The sequence below is a fragment of the Gouania willdenowi genome, chromosome 10, assembly GCF_900634775.1.
Source record: "Gouania willdenowi chromosome 10, fGouWil2.1, whole genome shotgun sequence".
In the NCBI taxonomy this organism is placed as follows: Eukaryota; Metazoa; Chordata; class Actinopteri; order Blenniiformes; family Gobiesocidae; genus Gouania; species Gouania willdenowi.
Window position 1 is genome coordinate 36505644 of NC_041053.1, and position 21881 is coordinate 36527524.

Below are 21881 nucleotides of genomic sequence, written 5' to 3' on the forward strand. Positions count from 1 at the left end.
GCCCTAGAAATCATTGCTCAATATTTTTTTCTTTAAATGGCGATACAGGATATAAATCTCAGTATGCAACAGTTACTGTAGTTCCGACCAAGTAATTCGATTGGACAAGAGACATTCCGTGAGTGCCTATATAGAGTAACAACTCAACAGCACTAGGACTTTTTACAAACATTATCACTCCACTGTACAGGCATTCTATTAACCGTTAGTTAACGTTACATAAGGTGTTAACCATCTATGGAGAGCAATGTGCTTCCTGATGAAGCTGTTAGCTAATCAGAAACAGATTGCTATTTCAGTGGTTGTGCAACAAATGGAAACATTCAGATACAGTAAATGTAAACGATACAAAGTGGCGTTAATACATAAACACAGGCTGTTTTCAAAAAGGCATACTACTGTACTCCTTATACTAAGTTTGACGTCAAAATGAGTATGTAGTGCGTTCATATTAGATAGTATGAAAAGATTGAGTACATGGGAAATACCCGGATGTATACTAAATCGGGACGGTGGGCACACTAGTCATACTCAACCGCCCATGATGCATTGCGAGCGGAACATAAAATGGTCCTGGGACAGGCTTCAAGCTTAAAATCAAACATCTCCCTTTCAAAACAAAAGCATCTATTGTCTTTTATCCGTTCTGACTAACGCTTTTGTAAATAGCTCTCGTTTTGAAGTTAACTGGAAGTTTTGTCAGTAGCACAATGGCAAGTTTCCAAAAACACTCAAATTGTCGGCATGAAATATGTATACGTGAGTTTTATGGATCAAATGAGCACATGTTGATATTCTACTTTCTACCTGAACTTCTACAATTTCTCCCTTAAAATGTTTTCAGAACTTTCAAAGGTGGAGAATCAACAGATACTTAGCCTCAGTGTGCTTCAGGTTTTTGTTGTCGAAGGTTTGAAATGCATCTTGGGAAACTTGGAAGTATACTTCATTGGGAACGGTCATTATACTAATCCTACTAACCATACTTATACTATATAGTATAGTATACAGTATATACTCATTAAGTTTGAAGTGTATAGTACAGAGTATGCCATTTGAAACACAGCCACTGAGTTGAAAGCTTGAGTGTAGGAAATGTTTATGTGTTGCTTGGCAACAGCCCTGTCTTCCCTTCCAGTTGCGGAACTATAAATAAATGATTGAATAGACAAACAAATCCATAATCTCCTGTCGCTTATTGTTAACTAATAAAATATGCTTGTGTAACTTTTGTATAAAAGCAGTATCACACTGGAAGTTGTGCTTATTATCAGCACTGGTGTGAACAACAGCAGACATGAAGTTTTGAACTTTCGTCAATGATGACTGATAGGGATTTTATGATTTTTCAAATTGATCCAAAATCATTATATTAATCAGGACCCCCTTTAAAATGTAATGAAATCTTCTATAAAAGTTCGTCAAAATCTGTTGTTATATTATACATTTGACGTAATCCCGCTAACAGACAAACAGATCGGTGAAAAAATGACCTCCTTGGTGGAGGAGGTAACAAATATCAAAATACGGGGAAGTAAAAAATCTATATTTATAGGAAGACAGTGGTATGGAGGAGCTCTTTAGTGCTTGTGAATGAGTGAGAGCAGGGCGTTTGTGCTCAGAAAGACGATGGGATGTTGAAAAAAATCTTTGTAATGTTTTTTCTTCTGACACATAAGCGACAGCCTGGGTGGGCTAGACACAAACAGGAGAGCGTTTCGGGTGGGACAAAGCTAAAATCAATGTATTTATGTCTGACAGGAGCATAGAGGGGGTGGAAATTGGAAACCTACAAAGAAGAATGTTCGAACCTCTGAAGTACTTAACTCACATGTAAGTAGCTCGCTGTGACGCTTTGATGATACACTGACTGGGTTTTTCACACGCATTATGTATCCAGTGTGGCCTTGAGCTACACTGCGTGAGTGTCAGGCTTCTATTTCCATTTCTTTGAATAAAAATCTGGCACAGTTTAATCCAACTTCTCAGTGACAAAAAAAAAGCTCACAGAGACAAAAGAAAGTCGAATAAAAGCTTTTTAGCCTTCTCATAACTCCACAGGAGGCATTATTTGCTCAGTGTAACAGATTTTGTTTGTCGATCTAGAATATTCATCCATCTTAAAGTTAGATTTGGTCTTTGAATAAGTGAAGACAAAAGCCAAAGCTTTGTATTATGTAGTGTATGAAATCTAAAGTTATCTCGAGTTCAGAATCAGAATCAGAATCAGAATCATCTTTATTCGCCAAGTGTATGTTGTACACACGAGGAATTTGACTCGGTCAACTGTGCTCTCTCCAATAGTGAAAACAAAAATTTTTGCAGTGCGGTTACTTTGTTTCAAAAAGCGACACATTGTGAGATGTCGCTTTTGCACTGTAAATTGTTCATATATTGTTTTTAAAAGTAGTGCAAAAGAATCACAGACATTTCCCTAACATATAATTATGATTATTATTTTGGCCATAATCGTGCAGCCCTGCAAGAAATGATAAAAACTATAGAAATACATTTATTCCGTAGCCACTAAATCAGTGTTTTTCAACCTTGGGGTCGGGACCCCTTGTGGTGTTGCCTGAAATTTCTGAAAAATGAAAGCAGATTTTTGAAATGTTTTATTTATTTTTTTGTTTTTTATTAAAACACAATCTTAAACAACTGTACTTCAATACTTTTGCTTTGTGTAATATAAATCTAGTTAAACTAAAATGCAGTATGTTACAAGGCAAAGGGGTTGTGTCATGGCAAGCTTAGGACAAAACACTGGGAGAAATTCAGGTTCCAAAAATCAGTCGATTTATTTTCTGTTTTCAGTCCAAAACAGCATTTGTTCTTCGGGTAACAGGAAAAAGAGGAGAACCTTCCAAAAACAAATTACCCAACAAAGTGTTCAGCTCAGACCTGCTCAAACATCTCCACTCCAGGTGTGCTGCAGGAGCCATTTTGGCTTTCTTTTCTTTTCACCTTCACTTCCTGCTCAGTCTTATAGTCCTGAGGCTCCTCCTCCTCAATCTCTGCCTCTCATTTTTTTTTAACCAAAACTGAACCCTTTATAATTACAATAAAACAAGAATTTAACAAATTAAACACAATTTTTCCTCTTGCAAAACAAATTAAATACATATTTGATTTCTATATGTAAAAGATATAATTTTCTTTTTTTTTTTTTTACCTCGTCTGTTCATGCTGTCGATGGTCAACACATGTAGTACAATCAAGCTATGCATGTTTTAGTATTGCAATGAAATAAATACATTTATTTTATTGCACAATTGTGCCAATCACCAGCCCTCCCTAAGGAAGGGTGAACAAAAACTTTATTAAAGGGAGAATATAAAAGTGTCACACCTTAATGAGGGGAAAGGAACAGGGAAGAGGGAGTCAGGGTAGGACAATGGCAGGGGTATTTTTGCATCTAAAGAAACAAATCTCTTTAATTTCCCAACAACAGCTACTTTAAAAAATTCCAGTACTGTGGCTACGCTCCTCACGTGCGCAGCTGCAAGCCCAACACTGATGGCATCTCATCCTTTGAGGACCTGCTGGCCAACATCGTGCTGCGAGTCTTCGTCTGGGTGGTGTCCGCCACCACCTGCTTCGGCAACATCTTCGTCATCTGCATGCGCTCCTACATCCGCTCCGAGAACAAGCTTCATGCGATGTGCATCATCTCACTCTGCTGTGAGTAGCATTCGTGACAGACATCGGAGGAAGTTGTTTTTCATCAAATTTGGCATTCTTTTAGTGACCCAGTTAATATGTTTTACTTCATCAGTTTCATCAGTTGTGGGTTGTGTTCTTCACCGTCCATGTTTTTGTCCCACCCGCCCTCTAATTCAGAGCTAATCCAGTTTTTCACGATATGAACCAGTATTGCAGTGTGTACACACTTCCCCGTCGAACACTGGCCTACATCCTATCACGTGTGTGGGTTGATCTCTTTGTAAAATGTATTGGGATTTGTAGGAGTGGGCACATGACTCAAATGACTCAAAATATACACAAAATAATTTTAAAAAAACCTGCAAAAATTACAGCAAAACAAACCAGAGGACAACAAAAATCTGGAGCTCCCAAATGCAATGTTGGTTGAGCAAGGTCCAACCTGCTGCCACACAGATGTCCTGGACAGACACTCGCCCGTTGCTAACTCGCTGACACTCAATCTACCTCTCTATTCACAATTATCTCTCTGTCCAACCTACTCACCACAGATTGCAGAGCACACAAGTGCTAATTTTTATAGGAGGGGCGGGGCTAACAGTGCTTGTTTATGACGCACGATGGGCCAATGACGTCACAGAATCTCGTTCTCAGCCAATAGCAAAATTGAATTGTAAAAGTTGGGTTTCCACCCATTGAGGGCAGTCACTTAAATACTTTCACTGAAATGTTGAGAGCTGGACCAGGATCAATCAACAGCACTATTTAATACCCAAATACATTTTTCAGCAAAAAAAGGGGGTTTTGGGGTTAAGTTACTTTTTAAAGGAATTGTCTTTGTTTTTAATGTACCTTCATGAGTTCTTTCTAACAAACCACTGTCCTTCCTGCAGGTGCGGACGGCCTAATGGGCGTATACCTCTTCATGATCGGCGCTTATGATCTAAAGTTTCGCGGCGAGTACAACCGGCACGCTCAGGCCTGGATGGACAGCAGTCAGTGTCAGGTCATCGGCTCTTTGGCAATGCTGTCCACTGAAGTGTCCGTGCTGCTCCTCACTTACCTCACTCTGGAAAAGTACATCTGCATCGTCTACCCTTTCAAGTACTTGACTCCTGGCTTGAGTCGTACTGTCACCATTCTTTTTGGGATTTGGGTGTTTGGCTTCATCGTTGCATTCCTGCCTCTGGTCTGCAAGGGTCTATTCCGCAACTTTTACGGAACTAATGGAGTCTGCTTCCCGCTGCACGCGGAGCAACCAGAGACACTTTGGGCTCATGTTTACTCTATTGTCATTTTCTTGGGTAAGCATGTGTTTTCCTGATTCTACGTTTGATTATCCTTTTTTGGTTGAATCATATTATACTGTGAATTAAGGGTCACCACCACGTTGCCCGCGGGCCCCAGGTAGCCCACGTGGACGATGTGAGGTGCCCACAGGAGCTCTAGTCACCAATGAGCTCTATCTAAACTTTAATTTACTTCCCAGGATTTAAACTTACAAAGATAAATACAGACGGCAGATGTAGTTAGTACTTAGTAGTTTATAATAGTTTCTATTAAATTGGATTAAAATTAATAAAAAATGCTAAAAACAATTGCAAAAATTAGGAGAAATAAAGTGCTTCATGTTGAAACTGTTACTCTTATTATCTTAGCTTCTAATTCAAGTGAACGTGTGGAAATGTAGTATTTAAGACGTGCCTTTAGCTGGTATCCCTTTGGACTATACAGTATCGATGAAGTAGCTAACAGTTTAGAAAGGTTGGTGAGTCTGACCCCTGCTCTAAATCCTTGCAAAAATAATGAATATTTAACAATTGATGCAGACACAAAATCTTTGTTGCCCTCGGAAGTCATGTTTTTTTTTCCAATGAAGACTAATGACTGGTTACTGCAAAAGTATGAGCTGGTATTGTGTGGAAATATGTAATTGTAATATGTTCTTGTAGGTCTTAACCTGGTGGCATTCCTCATCATCGTCCTCTCCTATGCAAGCATGTTTTACAACATCCAGAAAACTGGCACTCAGACAACTAAATACAGCAACCACATCAAAAAGGAGGTGACCATTGCAAAGCGCTTCTTCTCCATCGTCATCACCGACTCCCTCTGCTGGATTCCCATTTTCATCCTGAAGATCCTGTCAGTGCTGCAGGTGGAGATTCCAGGTACAGTCAGAAAGTCTTCAACAAAAGAATAACCATTCTTTCAACAATAGCTGCTAATCTTGTTCATGGTCAAGGTACAATTAGTCTTTCCAGGTTTACTATGGGGGATAAAGCTGTGTACACACTGGATATTTGCCTTCATGTGGCAACAGACGTTTACAAATTCTCTCACACAGAATCTCAATAATCTCGACTCAAAGCAGCGGATGTCTAGACATGTCTGCCTGACCTTGCCTTGCCCTATAATCAAATATTTAAGAAACAACTTAATAAAGAGGGAGGTTTCTTCTCGTTAGCTAAAGAACCTTTTCTGTGACCCAAACACTGTCTGTGACCGAGTTCTCAACCATGAAATTAGAACCTCTGGATGAGTGATTTGGACCTAAAATGCTTGTTTCTGGACTTTGGAGGAAAATGTTTGTAAGAGCTGTTCACATGCAGGAAAAGCACACAAGCATGCAGCATTTCTACACACATGACTACAGAGTGGAGTGTTACGATAATAATTCATCACCTCTAAGTTTGATGAATACAAATCTCTAACCAGTTTGTTAGAGATATTTATTGTATTCATTTATTTTACCAAGCAGTCTCATGGAGATCATTATAATCATAACATAAACTAGTACTAGAAACTAACTATTCTAACAAAAATTAGATAATATAATGACATTATGCATCAAATTTAACATTAGACTATTAGCTAGGATTATAACTCAATAATATGTTACATAATATTTATAAAGATTAAACCAGAACCAAACTGTACATGATCAGCTAAGCCATGCAGCTGTGAATAGGATATCGTGTATTGCTTGTTACTTTCTACTCAGATGTCGAGAACTGAGTGTTAATTTTTCACAGCAGTTAACTGCCAAGTCCTGCTCCAACAAATTAATGTGTGGTAAAAGGTGTTACATGTGATAATCATACAGAAGTTAAAGCTTCTGGGGAGGATCATTTTTTTTTTATTAGATAAAGACATAGTGTAGGCCTCATAGATCAATAAATCTAAATTAATTTACACGAGAGAAGAAAAAGATGTAAACGGTTAATAATGCTACTCAAAACTAAAATTTTTACTTAAAGAGAGTCTAGGCCTTGAACATTACCGTAGTTTGGAAAAAAGATATAACGGTTCAAATTGCCATTTGAAAGATTGTTTTGATCTCCATTGTATCCACTGTAAACACTCTCTAATTGAAATTATTCTGAAAAGTTTTGTGTATTGCATTGTGGGATGTGGAGTGCCGTAGACAGATTTCTTCTGATTCCGTGATTTCTTGCATTTGTCTCCCCCCCCCCCCCAAACTCTGCCAAAGTGACTTGCCAACACATATCTGGTGTTTTCACTGAAAGTTGCAACAAATCAATGACTGATGTTTATTTTGGGGTTTACACAGAAAGATCTGAATCTGATTGAAATGGAGTGAGCTGATATCTCGGGGAACAAACTAGAACAAAAGTGGTGTCAAGACAATCCCTGTCCTTGTCTGGTGAAGAAACTCAAGAATAAAGTTAAAACACTTCTAAGCATCAGTCTCTAGGACTCTACATCCCACAATGCAATGCTCACAACTTTTCTGAATAATTTTAATTGGAGTGTTTACGGTTGAGATCAAAATAAACTTTCAGGTGGCAATTTCAATCTTTTACATCATTTTTCGAACAAATGTTCAAAAAAATAAATATATATATATACTTTATTGTGTCCTTGGTATAGTACTCATTCTGTAGTATTTAACAGTAACCAACTCAAAATGACACCAAAAACACATGCACTAAGAGAGATAAATATTTACTATTACCAGCAACACAAAAAACGACAACAAAGACAAACTAAATGAAAGAAAAATACACAAGATCACTACAAAATACACAAAAATAACAGAGAAACATACAAAACGAGACCAAAAACACAGACACTGAGAGAGTAATTTAAATGACACCATCAACACACAAAATTTGAATAAAAATAGACCATACAAACAACAACAAAATACACAAAATGACACAAAAACACACAAAATGATAATAGAAATGATCTTGATTAGAACATGAACTGAAAATACAAGGGTCAATCTTGGGCCGACATCAGGTGGGAGATAAAATGATGAAAACTACAAAAATAAATCTATTCAGGAGGCACTAAATACCGTTTCTTTCCACTTATTTACAAAATGAGATTCTTTAAAATGTGTGCTATCACTCATTCATTTCATCATTGTGCTCCAAAGATATTTTTTCACAGAATTCTGAGCAAAATGTTCTAGTTGGACAAAGGACGGTACTTGGAAGTTAGAGAAAAGGGGTACTTGAACCAAAAAAGTTTGAGAACCACTGATTTAAACCTGATTTAAACCAATGTTTCATCCCCTGTATGAGTGTCACTGATGTTGAAGTGGTCTTTCCTTCCCTTTAGGCACCATCTGCTCTTGGGTTGTCATTTTCATTCTACCAATCAACAGTGCGCTGAACCCCATCCTCTACACTCTGACCACACGGCCCTTCAAAGAAACCATTCTACAGGTTTGGGCCAACTACAGGCAGAAGAGACCTCTGCTCAGCGGACACCCAGCTCATCATCCGTCAATCACCTGGCAGGAGATGTGGCCTCTGCACGAGAGCAACCTTGCCGTGGCCCTGGGGCCGATGCCCGATACGAAAAGAGTCGGAGTCGAGCTCACGCCTGTGGAGATCACCGGCAGAGACAACACTTCACTGACAAAACAGCATCAGACACAGCGAATTGTGATCTCTGTGAACTCACAGAGACAAACTGTGTCACACGCGCTGACAAATGAACTGCTTTAAATGTCACAGAATGTCAGAGACACTTCAATCTATATTTAATGTGATTCAGGTCTAATTATCTCAGTGACTGCGCAGGCACCTTCTCATGAATGTACATTTGTAACTTGTCTTTGCGCCAAAATCTCTCGTTTGTGGTGAAAAAAATGTGTGTATACGTCCTAGGTCTTGTGCACCCCTTATCACTCATTAAAACAACTTTATTATAACCACAGGCTAGACTTTAGCGTGCCAATCAGAGTGAAAGACACAAGGTTTCCATTTGTTGAATTCTGCCTCTTGAAAAGGTGACGAATGTGGAAATGAAAGATGTGCAGGTTTGTGAAGTCTGTCGTTTCTGTGTTAGAGACTCAATGAAGTGGATTCAAACTCAAGGCTCAGAGGCCGAATCCGGCCCTTCAGAGCAGGGGTTCTCAACCTTGGGGTCAGGACCCCATTTGGCGTTCCGAGACACTGGGAGGGTGTTGCCAGATGCCTTCAAGAAACTAAGAATGTTTTTTGAACAATTTGAGCCCATTTCTGCTTAATTTTACCCTTTTTCTGCAACTACACCAAACTTGGCATTTTATTTCTTACCGTATTTTTGCTCCTTTTAATGCATTTTTGCTCCATTACTACCATTTCTGCCACTTCTCCATCACATTTCAATGCCTTTTCTGTACATTTTTCCACTTTCAAGACAACCCTTTCCACCACTTTCCCCACTTAATGTCACATTTGTTGACTCATCATTGTCACTTTTAATCTCTTTTAACCATATTTTATTCACATTTTTGCCAATTTAACCACCTTTATGATTTGTCGTGCCCAATATTTGCCAGTTTAAATTAATTGTTCCTACTTTTTAAATCACATTACTCCAACCTCCTCTCCCCATTTCTGGCACTTTTAAGACAATATTGACACTTTGAACACCTTTTAACCATTTTATTTCTAATTAAAACAAGGATTTACATCTTTCAGATGACTATACACTATGGCACAAATGATAATAGACTTAGATAACAGTGGATATTATTCAGATGAATAAATAAATGTGGTTATCACAGATTCATATAAAAATGGACCATCATTTTGCTGACTTTATGGATGGACCCCAAAAATCTCTCCCCTTTATTCCCCCTTATAGATGACCCTGTCTCCACATGACTGTTCTACAATGTTAATGTCTGTGTTCAACCACCTGCAGGTACAGTGGGGGTCCCCGGTCTATGACACCTTCATGTTGGGGGTCGTGGCCTGAAAACTTGGAGAACAACTGCTTTAGATCATCCAATTCGGCCTGTGGAAGAAAGTAAATGTTACTGTCACTTATTGCTTGAATATTTTTGATGCCTTCATACATATAAATAATTTATACGTAAGAATGCAAACTAGGGCAGTGTTTTCCAACCTAAAATCTGCGGCCCACTTGAGATCAAACTGGTCCGTATTTGGACCCTGAACTAAAATGCATTTGACAGCCCCGCTTTATCTTTTGAACTTTAAAGTTCTCAGGGTGGTGATTATGTGAATGCTGTTACTTTATTGAACAGCCATGCAAAAATGTAAAAACTTTGGAGTGTTCTTGAAGTCCTTAATTTATTGTTATGTCTTTGTGCTAATGATGAAACTGTGGACAGATCCACTATTTGTACCCTGTTGCAGACAAAGAGCGTTGAAGGAATTTGAGGGTCTGATTGCCACTTTCATCAAAGAATGATTATCTTTGTTTTACTGTCTCCTGAATTCTAATTTTCTTATCAATCTGTGGGAATCTACAGAAATTCCCATGGAGATTTTCATAAATTACAACCCTAAATTATGGGAAAGTTTTTTGAATGAAGACTCGCAGGCAGACTTTCAGAATTTGTTCTTGTACACAGTATATGAAACTGTGCTGAGTTTCCCCTGCATAGTGGTTTATTTGATCACAAATGTAACATCAGATGCATCCATTGATCATTTTGCTGAATAATAGGGAGGGATTTTGTGGAGATTTACAGGAAAATAGAAACTTAGTTGCAGAGAGATTTGATTCAAATGTTTGTTATAATGGGGTTTGTTTTGTTTTGTTTTTTTTACCTCAAAGTTCTTAAATAAGTTAGATTTTCTCAAGAAAGAATTAAAGACGTGATGGATGGATATTTTTAACGCTGTGGTTAGTGTACTGTCCATCACTTGTATCAGATTAAGGGGTGAAACACCTGAGAGTTCCTGCAGTAGCAGCTTGCAGCAAAGCCTCTCTGATGTTTACGTCACCCTGACAAACAAACTGCTTTAAATGTCGTGTGTTTGGAACATCAGAGACACTTGAACCTATTTAATGTGATTCAGGTCCTTCTCAGTGACTGCTGAGGCACCTCATGAATGTACATTTGTTACTTGTTTTAGTGCCAAAATTTCTTGTTTGTGGGTTAAAACAAAATGTGCGTATACGTCCTAGGTCTTGTGCACGTCTTCTCGCTGAAATCATTAAAAATAGGTGGAACCATTTATTTAGGAAGACTGGAAGGTGCCAATCAAAGTGATAAACACAAGGCAAGGTGTGTGTCCAAATAGTCCCTTTTATTTCCTTTCGTATCCACTTTTCCTCGGAAGTGTTTAAGTGGCGGCCATGATAAGGAGCGTTCCAATTCTCTTAAACCTTAGGAAAGGAGGCTCAATGCATCCTTTATAACCTCCTTTAGCCTAGGAAACGCTGACGCATCCTCTAGCAAAGGAGATCATGCAGGGCCCATGCCCGAATAGTCCCTCCTATCTCCTTTTCTATCCACTGTTCCTTCACCCACGGAAGTGTTTAAGTGGTGGCCATGACAAAGACAGTCCAAGTTCTCTTTAAGCTCAGGAAAAGAGGTTCAATGCAAGGAGAGAGGAGGGACTATTTGGACGCAGTCAAGGTTTCCATTTGTTGAATTTGGCCTTTAAAATGTGAACAGGTGTGGAAATGAAAGATGTGCAGGTATGTGGAACTGGTCGTGTGTTTTTTGTGCCAGATACTTAATGAAGTGGAGTCAAACTCTAGGCTTGAGGGCTAAATTAGGCCCTTTAGAGCTTATAATTTGGCCCATGGGAGAAAGTAAAAATGACCGTCACTTATTTCTTGGATATTTTTGATGCCTCCCATAATTAATACATATAATTCATATGTGGAAGTGCAAACTAAACATATGGTGAAAAAAAAATTTCATAATGAAGACTCACGACTTTCAGACTGTTTATGAATATGAATGAGTTTCCCCTGCATAGTGGTTTATTTGATCACAAGTGTAACCTCATGCATCCAATGATCATATTGCTGAATAAGTACATTTGTAGAGATTTACAGAAGAAGAGAAACTTTAAATCTCAGCAAATATTTATGTTATAACGGTTTTTCTGAACTTCCAGCTCTGAAATAAATTAGATTTTCTCAAGAAAGGATTAAAATGTAATATATGGACATTTCCAACATTGTGGTTAGTGTCTCACTTTCATTGTTCTCAAAGTGTCCATCACTTGTATGCATTTCTTTTCTCCCTCTCATATCTTCCATTATTAAAGCTGAACCATTGAAAGAGGGAGATACTGTATAACGGAAACCCATTTTTTATTGCAGCTGGCTCCTTGCTCTCCTGCTTTTCTATTAAAGCTTCTTCTGGGGTTACTTTTCAGGAATAAAGTAACCCACAAAGCAGCACTAAGCCTTCCATGTGGCTCATAAAGATTTCATTCTGTAGCTGTCAGGTTAATAATATCAGTCCCAGAAGAACAGCTGATTCTTGTGGGTTTGATATTAATTCCGTTTGGTTGCCACATTGAATCTGCAGTAACGCTGACAGTATCAGAGCCTGCATATGTTGTGTCTAGCATCTTTGTCTCATTGTTCAGGACCTTTTTTTTGTCTTTTTATGCAAACTCAACATGACCCATCCAGATCATCTCCAAAGTTTCATGGAATCTTCTATAGCATAATGTCTGTAATCTTTATCAAAATTTATAAAGTCGTTTTGGCATAACAGGCAAACAAACAAATAATTAAATGCTGGTAAAAATATTGCCCACTTTGCAGGAAAAATCCAATTACTACAACGACATTTAGAAACTACATTGTGACATTTGTCACAAATGTCACAATGTAGTTTCCCAATGTCAAAACAAAATTCTATTCCGTCACAAAAAATAGCATTTTGTTTTGTTTCATCAGATTATCTTATCTCTTAAGAAAAGGGGGAGGGAAACAAAGGAAAAATGAATCAACAGAATAAAAATAATTGATAAATCCTAACCTGTAAAAAAATATATTTTTTGGGTTAAAAATGTAAAAAGCTGTGAAAATCTTAAAATGTAACCGTTTCCTATTTGAAGGTGCACTTTTTCCATTATTCAGCACTGGAAGGACATGTTTGGGGCACCATCAGAAACGTATTGAAATTTTAATTTGGTTGTGTGAAGTCCTGCTTTTTATTCAGACCCCATTCTAGGAAACAGCTATGAGGGGTTTAATGGGATTGCAGAGGAACGCAGTACTTTATTCTGCTTCTGAAGCCAAAATGAATGTTCTATTCATACACAGAGTAGTAACACGTCATGCCTTTCTTTTAAACTTGTCATTTCAAGCAGCGCTGGAGTTTATTCAATTTCAAAGTTAAGTCGAGACCAAATCTGTTGATCATTGATTAACAGAAGTTTATTTCACAACATTTTTAATACTTGCTTTTACTAGGGAGAACTGTCAAATTAGGGTGAGTGGTGAGTCTGACAGCAACTGTAGCATCACAGATGAGAAAAAAAAAAACTGAGAGCACACAAATTGAGGAAACGCAATATCAGCAACTATCAGCAACACACACTCCTAAAATGAGTTCCAGCCAGTATCATCTGACTCCAGCTGTGTTCTTCAAAAAAAAAGGATTTATACCTTACGTTATTCTGTCAGTGGTACAGTACATTCAGTACATCATCAGTCTCTACTTCTTGCTGTAAAGCATTCACATGTTCCGCTAAAGTAGATTTCCTTCCTTTTTTCCCTTGATATTAGCTGAACTATGAATTTTAACTCACGATCTTGCTGACATCTCTGCTTTCTCCTCATCTTTCACTGCTAACAATTCCCCATCATTCAAAACTGGATATCCACATTCTTTTTTGATCCCATTGATCTGTTTTCTCAGTACCCATGATCAGTGAGCACTATGGTTGGGTAGGCAGGGCGTTGCAAATCGAGACCGCCAATGTTGACACCAATGACAATTTCATATGTTTCGGCTGGCAAAATCAACATCGTAATGCACCATTGAAGAAACATAAACAATTATTCAATATAGCCTCCATACTCTCCCAACAAGATATATCTCATGAAACGGCAGCGCATCAGTTGTTTGTGTTGGAAACACAGAAACATGGAGAAAATGACAACAACTCAGAACAGCCTCAGTGAGGAGCATCCACAAAGCCAATCCTTCCTTTTGTACCATTCACTGTGGAAAGTACCAACAATTTTCTGACCTTACCTTTGATGAAGGTCTGGTAGCTCAGGTGTTGGTCTCCCATCAATTTACTAATGCACTGTGAACGTATGTATAGCATTTAGCATTGCACGGTTACGTCCAAAGGCAGCGTAGAGAACTGCCTTTTTACATAAATGGTTTTCATATTGGGGAACTGACTGTGCATGCACAAACGACATGTGGCCTCCACCTGCCTCCTCCTGCCTTACAGCGGAGTGAGACTTGTGCAGCATCTCCGCTGTACCAGAAAATAGAAAAGAACAAAATGCTGACACTTTCAAACTTATAGGTACTGTAGGCTATCAGAAATGTAAAAATAAATAATCTATAATTATGATATAACTAAAACAAATAATCAAAATATCAATTGACCTTTGGGTAGGCACTGCCTACCTTGCCTACCCTAACTGCACGTCACTGCCGATACTTTACTGTTTTTTTTTTACCTTCTTACTGATCTACACATTTTTCTCCAGTGATCCCTATTTGTATCTTTTATAGTTACCCCTACCTTTGCTTGTAACCTTTTATATTCAATGAGATTCTTATGTGATTCCTTTTTAACATTCTGAAAGCTTTAGCCTTGAGAAAGGGCATGGCATAAAGACAAGTTAATATCATCAACATTTCCTCTCATGTTTACTTTCTGCATTCTTTGTTCACTTACAATAATAATAATAATAATAATAATAATAATAATAATAATAATAATAATAATAATAATACATACATACATACATACATACATACATATGTTTTATATAACGCTTTTTTGGACGCTCAAAGTCGCTTTACAGAATTAAGGGATTATTCTTTCACTCCACACTTAGTGGTGGTAAGCTACTATTGTAGCCACAGCTGCCCTGGGACAGACTGACGAAAATGAGGCTGCCATAGTGCGCCATCAGCCCCTCCAATCACCACCAACACTCACTCACACACTACATTCATTCTAGGCAATGTGGGTGAAGTGTCTTGCCCAAGGACACAATGACATATACCACTGGAGCGACTGTCCTCCTCTCATCTACATTTTGTCCAATTTGTCTTTCTGAAATCATATATTTCTGTACTGTATTTTACTCATCTTCTTCTATCTTCTATCTAGTTCTTTTTCCAATATAGAAGAATAGTGGTCACTTCCTGTCATTCTTTTTTCCACTTCCCATTAACATACCCCTGCAAATGAAGCCAATGCTAATGTTAGATCTATTGCAGACTCCGCCTTGTAACTGGCATTAAATCTTGTATCTCTACCATCATTTATACAGACTACATTTTTATCTTCCACAAGTTCTTCGGCTAAGGATGCTTCCCCTGCGATCCAACTATGGGAAAGCGGCAGAAGATGGATTGATGGATGGATGGATGGATGGTGGATGGATGGATGTATCCAATTTCCATCTATCTGTCTCATGATTCTCTTTTTAAATAATGTGCTGTATAGTCATGCGTATCATGCTCATTTCTCCAACCCTTGTTTGTATTCTGTATCACCTTCCTTTACTCCCTGCCACCTCTCCTTAATTCCCTGTTTGATAATATCCCTTAATTTCTTTTTTTTCTGAGCTGAATTGTCAAATCAATGTTATCATACCTTGACAAGCCCATCACCTGACTCCTGAAAAGCATCTGTTGTATTTCTATTAGAATATCTGCCCTCCTTTCTGAAGAACTATATTGTAAAGTTGATAGTGACAACCTAGAGTCTGGGGAAATAACTGTTTTGAGTGGATTGATTTCCTCTACCCAACTGAATCTGATACTAATGTTAGATCTATTGCAGATTGCGTCCCAAAACTGGCATTAAATATTCTACCTCTACCGTCATTTGTACAGATAAGGGTTTATTTTCCACAAATGATTCTATTAACATGCCATTATCATCATTATCATTACCCACGGGTGGACTGGCCATCTGGCATACCGGGCATCGTCCCGGTGGGCCATCGACCCAAAGTGGGCCGGTCTGGTCCGCTACGTTTTTTTGTTTTTTTTTGACAAGCGAGTGGATGCAGACATGGTAATAGGTGACCAAAATTAGTGGCAAGAAAAGAGTGAAAAATGGGCAAATAAAGAGGAACCAGGAGGTGTATGTTAGGTCTAAATACGTTAAGACCGTTGCTAAAATGTGAATGTTGGGTCTAAATACGTTAAGACCGTTGCAATCACAACTCAGGGAGAAAAACACTATCTGACTTAAAAGGCGACCAGAGGCAGAGAGGTGCGAGCTGCAGCTCGGAGAAAAACCCAACAAAAAGAGACACAAAAGTCCGATATAAGTTGGATTGCTCTGATGGTGATGCCTCAGAACCAGGTATTTATTATAGGAAACATAGACCACACCCAGAGGGCTGTGCAACAGCGCTCTGGGTGCAGGCTTAATACCATATATGGTAACACGAAAACTTTGGGGGAGAAAAAGGCTCATATGTCCCTGCAGTGGGTCACATACCCCCACACTGGCCCAAACTAGTTTAAACCAGCTATGGTGGACAATGGATATGTTTTGCAAACACACACACACACACACACACACAGTTAATCATGGATAATTTCATATTCTAACTATCGTTTAATCATTTAACTATAACTAATAAAGTAATAAAAACCACACAGACTATAACATATCTTACATATCCGCCCTGTTGTGGGTTTGGAAAACATCAAGCAGACGGGCGTCTTCACAGGTTTACCCGGTGCCATCATAGGACCAAAACAACAGGGATGACCACCGTGAGGTGGGGCGAAAACCCGACAGCTAGTACGGGAAAAATTCCCCACCGTCCCCCCCTGCTGGGGCGAACATCGATTCTGATCCACGGTGATCTGGAGACAGTTCAGGGTGTATGTACAACTGATGACCCAAAACCATGGTGTTGAAAATAGGGCTTTAGGTCTCAGTGTGTGTTTGGAGTTGGTAAGGGAGGGTCAGAGGTTACCAGCACATAACCCTCCAGTAGCAGTGAACCTTTACCGCTCACTGTGATGATGGGAAGGTGTGGCAGGGTCTTAGTCCATCAATGGGGCAGATGGGGAGAGACCCATAACATAGAGTTGGTACTCTGGGGAAGCCTGGACCTGCATAGCACCGATGATCATGTTGTCTATGCCTTTCTTCACACAGGGGACGATGCAACAGCAGGCAAGACCAACGACCAGCGGCACAGCCAGAAGAGGGAGACCCAGACGTAGCAGGAATTGGAACCAGGAGCCTTGGAACAGCCAGTCCCACCCGGATGAATGGACATTGGACTCGTCAGCTGACATGGCACCTTCCAGGTTGCGGAGTGTTTGCAGGGCGTCTTCGATGGACTCCGAGGAGTTATTAGGTATGTATGTACAGCAGGTAGCACCCACCATAGCACACACACCACCTGTGGAAGCTAAAATCGTATCTAAAGCCATACGGTTCTGAATAGCCATTTGCGCGGTGGCCGCTGTTCTAGCATTCATTTTGTTATTAACAGCTAAAGATGCATTAAGAAGCATGTGAAAGCGGTATTGGAGGGTCTCTACCATAAGGGAATTCTTACCCACGCCTATATTAGGGAAAAGAGCATGAACGACTTTTTGACTAGTTGACCAATATCTATGTTCGGGAGGGACATCTGAGCCCCATATTGCATCATGAGGTGTGAAGGTTATAATCTCACGACGAGAACGACTAGGCATTGTCATATGAACTATGAAAGACCCATCTGTGACTGCTACTGGTACACAAACGGCTGACATATTAATTGGAGGGGAAGGATAAACTTTATCACCGCACTTCAACCAAACACCGTCTCTAGCAAACATTGGGACAACCGTACTGACGTTCCGAACGGTAGCACAATGGTTTATGTCTACCGATGGTAGACCTTTGGTGTTAGTTGGTGGACCATTAAATCGTACGCATAAAGGATAGCAGTGAGTATAATTACCACAAGGGACATCATTCGTGTTTAGGTGTTTTGCAGCCTGACCTAGGGGTTCGAGGGTTTTTAGCACTGGTAAAACAGGAGGGCACGAGGTCATGGACTTATTTTGTAAACATTCTAGTACTTTCTTTGAGTCAGGGGCTGGCAGGGACGCGGACAACAGAGTCGGGGATGTTACAGCGTGCGGCAGATGTGAGCAAACATAGCAACTATCATTAGTTACTGTTCGTGCAGATAGTTCTACCATACGGTACCAAGAATTAGCGTGCAGACGATGATGGACGTGATTATTCTGTTCAGACCGTAATGCGAGTAACGAGTCAGGTTCTTCTGTTGGCATAGGTTTTGCATTTATAACTCGTATATTCTGTCTAACCTCAGGTGATAATACTATGTCCATGCGTGGTTTAACTACAATGGGAGTGGCCGGAGGTGTAATACAAATATCCACCCAAAAGATGGGATCTGTCCCTTGTACGTCAGGGCCGAATCCCATAAGCAAACAAGACGGAGGTACCGCGGTGGTGTTAACGGTTAGGAGTAGGATTTTTTGTTTCTGAACAATTGTTTTTCGCAATGACAGATATGCCGCTGTAACGGTACGTGTAGATGGTGTGAGGGGCCAGGTAATAGGGGTGTAGCTTGTATGGAGGAGTACCTCAGACCAACCATGAGTAGACCATGATTGGTCTGCTCCCCGGACTTGCATGTACCATTCATAATTTACATAGTCCTTACCATGTTTCCATGGTGTGTAGCCTTTATTAGCCAGAGCCTCTAGTGGAATTGTAACGTCACTTAAAATGTCCGGTATTTGTGGTATGCACATAACGAGGTTAAAGCCCCCGGGGCATCTACCTATGTAATCATACCAAGGTGAGCTTAGAGCCCCTGCTAGCACTTCCTGGGATCCCACGAGGAGGAGGAGGAACAACAGATCCATCTCTGTGTTACTAGGGTGTATCACCTGCTGTGGTGGGTTTCTGTACCTTTTTCCCGTGTGATTGGTGTATCCACGTCTGTCTTTCAGCTATCTTAAATGCAGTTGGTGTGGTTAGCAGAACTGTGTAAGGGCCGTCCCACCGTGGAGTACACCAGTGTTTTCTCTTAATCACCTTGATGAGGACCCAATCACCAGGACGAAGGGGACCTGAAACAGGTAAAGAGAGACTAGGCAGTGTATTAGCTTCAACAATTTCAGCATCTGTGAATTTTAACCATCCATTTTGTTATTGGATCCAACTCTCCCTCCTGATCCTGCACCCACTTAGAACTGGTGAGGGGTAGGTGAAAAGGTCGTCCTGTGACAACCTCAAAGGGGGTCAAACCCTGTGTGTTTGGTGTTATGCGCATGTACATTTCTACCAGGTTAACACACTCTGGCCAGGGCCTGTTTGTTTGTTCTACAGCTTTTTTTAATCTGTTTTTAATGGTACCATTGTTGCGTTCTACCAATCCAGCACTAGCCGGGTGGTAGGAGCAGTGATGTTTTAATTCAATGCCCATGGCCTCTGTCAGCAGGAGTATTACTCTGTTAACAAAATGGGGTCCATTGTCGCTCCAAATCTGTCGTGGGATGCCATGTTGAGGTATTATTCGTGTCAAAAGGGCCTTTGCCACTGTCATTGCATCATTTGTTTTAGCGGGCACTATGGTGACCCATTTTGAGAATGAGTCCACCAGAACCAAACAATACGTATACCTCTGAATAGTGTGCAGTGTTATGAAATCCATCATAATGACCTCAAAAGGATATGTACCAGCTGGCGTCTTACCCCGAGGGGGCCTAACATTACCCTGAGGGTTATGACGACAACAGATGATACACTGACGACAAAAGTTTTTAAAATGGGTTTGGAGTCCTAGTGGTATATGAAATGACTGTTTGACTATATCTACCATCCCTCCTGTTGAGACATGGGCCAACCCATGGCTCATTCTAGCAACGACGTCAAACATACATCTAGGCAAACACGGCTTGTCATTTAACATAAATACTCCAGAGTCATTTTTAACAGCACCTTCAGTCACCCATTTTGTTTTATGTGAATCCAAACCATCCCTGCGCTGTACTATGAAGAGGAATGGAGAAAAATGCATTACTTAAATCAATTACAGTGAACCATTTTTGATGAGGTTGTAATTCATTTAACAATGTGTGTGGGCCTGGTACATTTGGAGCTCGTGATTTAACAGCCTGATTTACTGCTCTTAAATCATGTACCATCCTCCAGCCCCCCTGTGGCTTTTTTACAGGGAAGATGGGGGTGCTGCATTCAGCTGAGTCATGTTCCTGTAACACGCCTGCAGTCAGTAAATCATTAATTACAGGCTTTATTCCTCATCAGGCGTTCTAGTACGATATGGCTTTTTTTCCCTGTCTTTTAAACCCTGAGCGTTCGCTCATTAGAGCTGCAGCCATGGCCTCAGCCAATACATTAACATTAGCTGATTCAGTTTTTGTTTTCTTTCTTTCAGTGACTTCATAAGCATGTTCGGCCCATTCCATTAGCTCTGGAACAGTGAGGGTACGGTGTGTGACACAGTTTGCTTTTATGAAATCTGACACGTTTGGCAACAAACCACTAATTAACCACATTTTTAGCTGTATTTGGTATGGATTATCCGCCAGCGGAGAATGAGGAAGCCCACTATTAGTCCTAAAAACCGTTTCTAAACGGGCACGATATTCCATTGGCGTCTCGTCTGATTTCTGACGACACGCACTTATTTCTTCGTGGCTTGGGGGTTTTGTGTAATTCGCCCTCACTCTTTGCATCAGTGCTTCAACCTGCTGTCGCAGCTCATTAGAGTTATGTGCTAGGGGCTGACGGTTAACTTGTCTCCCCGTGAAACCGCCCACCACTACTGGATATCGGTGTCTAAGTGTTAGTTTTAAAACCTTTTCCACCTCCAGTCCATTTAAATGCCATGTCTCAATCAACCCACATACTTGTTCAACATAAGCAGTCGGGTCCTTCTCAACGTCACATACGCCCCTACAGGCATCTAATGCTTCCTGCTCCGTCCATGGCCGAAACAACAACAGCTGTGGGGGATGTGTACCCTGTAATGGATCCTGTGGGTTTAGGAATTCTCCTGCACGAGGGTTAGCTACCTCTATCATGGGTAAAATTGGATATAGATTTTCCTCTATCCCCGCTATGTGATATTGCTCATCCTCCTCACTGTTAACACTTTCTTTCATCTGTTTTGACTTTTGTTTAGCTGCCCTAGTCACAGGTCCCTTTGTTTCTTGTCCTGCAACTGCTCCCCCCTCTTGTAAACCCCCTGCGGCCCCATTCTGTTGCTGATTTGTCTCCTCAACTCTACGCGGTACACACACGGTCTCATCAAAAGGCTGTATTTTAGCTGCAGCTAACACTTTCTGTTTCCTTCTCTCTTCACCTTTCTCTATCTGTGTTTTCCTGATACTCATAGCATCCTTCCAGATACACACTACTCTTAAGTGGTCTGCTATTAACTCAGCCTGCTTAGGACGTAACTTTTTTAATGCCTTCACTCTTTTTCCTTTACACCAGATGGACACTTTCTCTATTCCAGCTTCGTCTGATAATTTCCCTGCAAACCCACAATTTTTGTACCAATCTTCTAGATAGCAACAACTACCGGGATACTTTCTCTGCATGAATTTCACATCATTATTTTCCATCAATGCTTTACGCTGCGCGTTACCCATGTTCTCAGCACGGGATTTACAGACACCGTTACAACAAAGAAACACCACAAAGAAACACCACAAAGAACCAACACACAAAGAAACAACACACAACAACTCCCGTCTGCCCTCTGTCCCTTTACCACGCCGTGTGAGTTTTACGTCA

The 21881-nt window shown here is 40.1% G+C and overlaps 2 protein-coding genes across 2 annotated transcripts in view; one reads left to right on the top strand and one right to left on the bottom strand.

The window, feature by feature from the left end:
• The window catches only part of rxfp1 (relaxin family peptide receptor 1), a 70638-nt gene extending 61881 nt beyond the window's left edge, over positions 1–8757 (top strand). Inside the window, exons 14-18 of the mRNA XM_028459140.1 lie at positions 1762–1833; positions 3452–3681; positions 4557–4967; positions 5616–5834; positions 8257–8757. Coding sequence (XP_028314941.1) covers positions 1762–1833; positions 3452–3681; positions 4557–4967; positions 5616–5834; positions 8257–8648 — 1324 coding nt within the window. The 3' untranslated portion in view covers positions 8649–8757. The remainder of the gene's footprint in view (positions 1–1761; positions 1834–3451; positions 3682–4556; positions 4968–5615; positions 5835–8256) is intronic.
• The window catches only part of anxa5a (annexin A5a), a 1189405-nt gene that overhangs the window by 119426 nt on the left and 1048098 nt on the right, over positions 1–21881 (bottom strand). The window lies entirely within an intron of this gene.